We start from the raw sequence: 6,000 nt of genomic DNA, 5'->3' as shown, positions 1-6,000 counted from the left end.
TTCAGCAGACGCCTGCCCTGTTGAATCTCTGCTGACCAACAAGCTGCCACCATCACCATAACACTGCACCCAGGGGCAGGTGCCCCACCAACTTGTCCTTGCCCTGACCCTGACCACACTGCACTTACACCAAGTCTGGAGCTGGACTTCGCTTGGTCACCAACCTCTAAATCAGTGGTTCTCAACCTGGGGGTCGAATGAGGATTTGCCAGGGGTCACCAAATCCTGGACTGTTCCTGAAGCTTTCCCAGCCAAATTGTTTTAATACTGTACGAGTGGAAGGGACTCGGGGAACGCTAAATATCTGTGGGTTAGGGGCGCAAATTACTTGTCTTGCCTTGGTTGCTGACAACCCATGCTACGAAAATAATTTTACTGTTAGGGGTCCCCACAACTTGGGAAATTTTATCAAGGGGTCACGGCACTAGCGAGGTTGAGAACCACTGCTCTAAATGGACAGCACTAAAGCCTGCCAAACAATTTGTGATGTCAGCTCACATTTAGATCCTCACACTTTCAATGGAGCATATTGACATGCAGACCCTGTAGAAGCCTATCATATTGCATCTTTATCAGCTTTCCATCATCAACATAGCCAGACATATATGGCAACAAATGTAATTGAAACCCATTACCCCTTACCTACCACACACAGTGGATATTTTATTGAATTTCACATTCAAAAAAACAACATAAACAGTAATAAATGCTATTTACAACATTTTGTATTTCTCGATCCCACTTTACAAAACAACATTTTGGCAGGAAAGTTGAATTACAGTTTAATCCAAACATTTATTTCCAACTTAAATCCTTATCAAAGTAAATAAATAAGACTTGTGTTTTAGATCGAGTTCAGGCAAAATTTCTATTTACTTCACCATTCGGCCTCCCCGATTGCTTTAGAAAAAATATAATCCTTTCCTCCAAAGCACATAACTCCATCTTTTAAGTAGAACTTCCACTTATTCTTACTTCGGTGTATCTGGAAAAATGGAAAATATTTTAATAAGATATTTGTTGCTGGGCAATGGTTCTTAAAGCGTTCCTAAACCCAGGACCCTGCATTAGCTAGATCTGGTCTCCCACAGTACACAGAACATGGAAAACAATTATTTTAGTAAATAAACTGCTAAATGCCTTTTCTCATCACCAGAATATAGCAGTCTTGTAACCGCTATCAGTGTCTGGTTAAAGCTTGTAATAGGATTTTTCATTCTACTCCAACTGTCCTATGAGGCTGCAGGACCACTGACCCTCTGTCTGGACAGTGATGATTGGCCCTGTGCTGATTATATGCAGCCTTCCAGGGAAAAAAAAAACCTTCTAGCAATAGACACCAAACTGAGCATGTCCAGAGTGGCTCCAAAGGCTTGGTTATATCAGCAGATGGATTAACCCATGGGTCTTCAAACTACGGCCCTCCAGTTGTTCAGGAACTACAATTCCCATCATGCCTAGTCATGTCTGTGAATGTCAGTGTGTTACAATGCCTCATGGGATGTGTAGTTCTGCAACAGCTGGAGGGCCGTAGTTTGAGGATCCCTGGATTAACCCCTTAGGTTCAAAAATATAACAAGCATGCTTTACTGCATATACACACTGATTTTACTGTTGTGGGTTTAGTAACACTTTAACCACTTAAGGACCGCCTCCTGCACATATACGTCGGCAGAATGGCACGGTTGGGCACATGTACGTACAGGTACGTCCTGTACTAGTACCAAGCCGTGGGTCGCGGCCCGCACGCGACCCGGTCGCCGCTGGAGTCCCGCGATCCGTTTCCCGGAGCTGGAGAACGGGGAAAGCCGCGTGTAAACACGGCTTCCCCGTTCTTCACTGTGGCGGCGTCATCGATCGAGTCATCCCTTTTATAGGGGGACACAATCGATGACGTCACGCCTACAGCCACACCCCCCTACATTTGTAAACACACTTCAGGGAACACATAAACCAATCGGCGCCCCCTAGTGGTTAACTCCCAAACTGCAATTGTAATTTTCACAATAAACAACGCATCTTAAATGCATTTTTTACTGTGAAAATGACAATGGTCCCAAAAATGTGTCAAAATTGTCCCAAGTTTTCGCCATAATGTCGCAGTCACGAAAAAAAAACGCTGAACGCCGCCATTAGTAGTAAAAAAAAAAAAAAAAAATGAATAAAAATGCAATAAAACGATCCCCTATTTTGTAAACGCTATCAATTTTGCGCAAACCAATCGATAAACGCTTATTGCGATTTTTTTTACCAAAAATAGGTAGAAGAATACGTATCGGCCTAAACTGAGGAAAAAAAAAAATTTAGATATATTTTTTGGGGATATTTACTATAGCAAAAAGTAAAAAATATTGCATTTTTTTCAAAATTGTCGCTCTATTTTTGTTTATAGTGCAAAAAATAAAAACCGCAAAGGTGATCAAATACCACCAAAAGAAAGCTCTATTTGTGGGAAAAAAGGACGCCAATTTTGTTTGGGAGCCACGTTGCACGACCGCGTAATTGTCAGTTAAAGCGACGCAGTGCCGAATCAACAAAAAGGAGCAAGGTCCTTTAGCTGCATTTTGGTCCGGGTCTTAAGTGGTTAAAGCCAAAATTCCGGCATAGAACTACGGTAAATATATTTTCATGAACTGTTTTACCTGCTTAAAGTGGCTCTAAAGGAAGACATTATTTTACCTTCATGCATGCTCTATATTAAAGCGAAATTCCACCCAACTTTAGTACTTGGTCTTAAAACAAAAGACCACCACTCCACCCCTCATTTTTGGATATACAATTTTTTTATTACCTTAGTAGTAAAAAGGTGAACTTCCGTCCCAGCCTCGCCGCGCCGAGGGATGTCATCTTCACTTCTGGTTCTGCCCCACCTCCTTCCTCCCCCTGCCTTCTGGGACCTGTGTGTGTCACAGAAGACGACGAGACCATTTAGAAAGTGATGCGCAATTCGTGCATGCGCAGTAGGAAACCAGCTGTGAAGCCTGAAGGCTCCACTTACAGTTTCCCTTTGTTACAATGGCAGCGCCACGTGGCTCGCGCAATGTGCAGTAGGGAATCGGACAGTGAAGCCTCAATGCTTCACTTCCTGATTCCCTCACCGAGGACGGCGGCGGGACAGCGGAGAACCGAGCAATTGCTCCGCGTCGGGAACATCGCGGGCACCCTGGAAAGATAAGTATCCTTATTAAAAGTCAGCAGCTACAGTGTTTGTAGCTGCTGACTTAAAAATATTTTTTTAAATATGCTCTGCCTGACCCAAGGTGGCTGCTGAAGTCACATGGGGTGGCAGCATCCAATGGAATAGCTTCCCCAGTGACCCAGGAAATCATGACTTCTCCAACTACAATGCCACTACGGATGAGCGCCACCTGCAGTGGAGAAAGTAGACTGCAACTGCCTACATGCCGCTTCTCATTTTACTGGACAGGCGCAGGCTGTGGAAGGTACAAGACCTGTAAGTGTTATTAGATTGCAGCAGGTCTCCTGCCCTGCCAGAATGGGCTGTGCTGTGTGGGAGAGCTGTGCAAATCCCAGGACTGGATGAACAGAAATACAAACAATTTTCCAGACTTGCATATGAGTATTTATTGTATTTATTTATTTTGGGGGGGAGTGGTTGTTTTGTTTGCTGGGAGTAATTAAAGCCCCAGAATTCAACATCTAGTTCTACTCAAAGCTGCAAACCTACCCCAACTTGTCATCTATTTGTTTGTAATCATTGCTGGTTTATGCAGAAACAGCTGAGCAGGAGATATCAGAGAATACTTGAAAAATATGTTATGCAGGGATTCTCAGATGGTGGTTTGTGTACCCCTAGAGATACTTCTGGTATCTAACGTTGTAAGTGTTGAAATAAATCAGAAGAGCTGTTTTACATTTTAATAAATAATACATCACATGTGGAACAAATCTGAGTGCATATTGTTTGTTATTCAGAAACTTAAAGCGAGCTTAATGTGATACTAAAGTCATAAAAATTCACTTTCTAATACATAAGCAAGCCTCTCCTGGTTCCTTCGCGTCAACTTGCTTGTCCCGGAAACCCCTATTTACAGGGCGCTGGAAAATCCAAATAGAATGTGAATGGAAGTGATTATTGAGCTAACCCAAAACAAAAAAGGAAAAGCAGCTACACAAGAATGTGACAAAAATTCAGAGACAAGTAGGGGTTAATATGTAGCACTAAAAATGATAATCAGTGAAATGAATCTGGTGAACTGATCGCTCGTCAGCATCTGTCACTTCTGTATAATAACTAGAAAGTTAAAGGGCCTCTAAGTTTCAGCTAGAGGCCAAACACGTGTCTCCGGCTTGTAGGGTGGCACTAAGTTAACTGTCTGAAAAGGAGGATTGGAAGTCGAGCATGTGCTCTCTCACCCAACAGGCCCGATCCGCCTGAGTTCTCTCAAAAAGGGCGCGTTAGTAGATCACTGCTCCACAGCACAAGGATTCCGGTGATCTGCCGTGCTGGTTCCAGCTATCGTGGAAGTTCCAGCGCATGCGCAAACTGATGTGCTGAGACGGTTCCAGCTATCGGGAAAGTTCCTTCACTGACTGCGCAGGCGCAAACTTGCTGACGGAAATCCCCGAACCGCGGCCGGCATCCAGGGCGACGTGGATTTCGAGGTAAGTGGCCAGTCGGCCTCACGTCCTCGCTGCGCTCGGACGGCTCGCTCCGCTCGCTCGGCCTCCTGGCTCTTTTTTTAACATCCTCCAATCCACGGGGATGTTAAAGAATGAGCCTGGATGCCGGGCGAGGTTTGGGGATTTCCGTCGGGAAGTTTGCGCCTGCGCAGTCAGTGAAGGAACTTCCCCGTTAGGGGAACATTGAGGACAAGTCACCGGCATCAGGCTCTCCACTGTTTCAGTTGTCAGCTGGGCAGCCTCTCCGATCTCCTGGAACACGAGCTGGGTAAGTGGTCTTGCTTCCATCTGGATGGCTGATCTCCCGCAAAAGTTAGGCCCAGGCTTCAGGCCTAACAGCACGGCTGGGCTGTAGTCAGCAGCTCCACAGAGGAGAAAAAGCAGGTCCCGAGAGAGCGAGATCAGCCACTCCCTTTCCTTAAGTACCCTCCCCCATAAGTCTGTGTGGAGGTGTCACATGTTCCAATAAAACAGGTCATTGTGGGAAGTGTAGTCTGTTTCTCCTAAGAGTCAATGGAGTCCATATCTCCCTCTACTCGCAGTCCCACAATGCATAACTTCTTAAAGGTATCATACATCTTTACAAGCGTGAGCAAAGTTCCAGCGGGATCCAGGCCTGTCATTAGACTCTGACAGGATGGCCCCGCTACATATACATATATATATATATACACACACACATATATACACATATATACACATATATACACATATATACACATATATACACATATATACACATATATACACATATATACACATATATACACACATATACACACATATACACACATATACACACATATACACACATATACACATATATACACATATATACACATACATATACACATACATATACACATATACACATACATATACACATATACACATACACATATACACATATACACATATACACACATATATATATATATATATATGTGTATCACTACCCCCGGAGGAGCTGCTGGTTTGTTTTGGGTGGCACATTTACCTCGTGGCTCTTGTGAAATTCCTAGAGGTGCATGGTGCATATAGTGATAGTAAAGAGAAATGTCCAGAACAGGTGTTCTTTTGCTGTGCTCTTTATCACCCAGCCGGGTAAAAACAAACTGGTGATGAAAGGATAGAGTTGAAGGAAGAAGGAGAACAGCAGATTCAGGCGTAGTATTTGGAAACAGTCCTGCTCCCGTATGTAACACTTTTTGCACAACTCCTGCCTGAGTGGGCTTAGCGTACCCGGAAAGGTCTCTCTCACTGAGCTGGCAGCCGGAGTATCGCTCAAACCTTTTTCTGGGAAAAGTCTCTGCCACAGACCCTCCTGGACTCAGGGAGGGACCTCTGCCACAGGCC

At 44.2% G+C, this 6,000-nt stretch overlaps 1 protein-coding gene across 2 annotated transcripts in view; it reads right to left on the bottom strand.

Annotated features, from left to right (window-relative positions):
- Window positions 1-631: 631 nt before the first annotated feature.
- The window catches only part of GTF2A1L (general transcription factor IIA subunit 1 like), a 97,332-nt gene continuing 91,963 nt past the window's right edge, over window positions 632-6,000 (bottom strand). For both annotated transcript variants that reach the window (XM_040351595.1, XM_040351596.1), the window contains exon 9: window positions 632-985. In XM_040351595.1, the coding sequence (XP_040207529.1) occupies window positions 878-985 (108 nt within the window). In that variant the 3' untranslated portion in view covers window positions 632-877. The remainder of the gene's footprint in view (window positions 986-6,000) is intronic.

Source organism: Rana temporaria, chromosome 4 (assembly GCF_905171775.1).
Source record: "Rana temporaria chromosome 4, aRanTem1.1, whole genome shotgun sequence".
NCBI lineage: Eukaryota > Metazoa > Chordata > Amphibia > Anura > Ranidae > Rana > Rana temporaria.
Note: the sequence above shows the minus strand (reverse complement) of the source record. Positions and strands in the feature narration are given on the sequence as shown.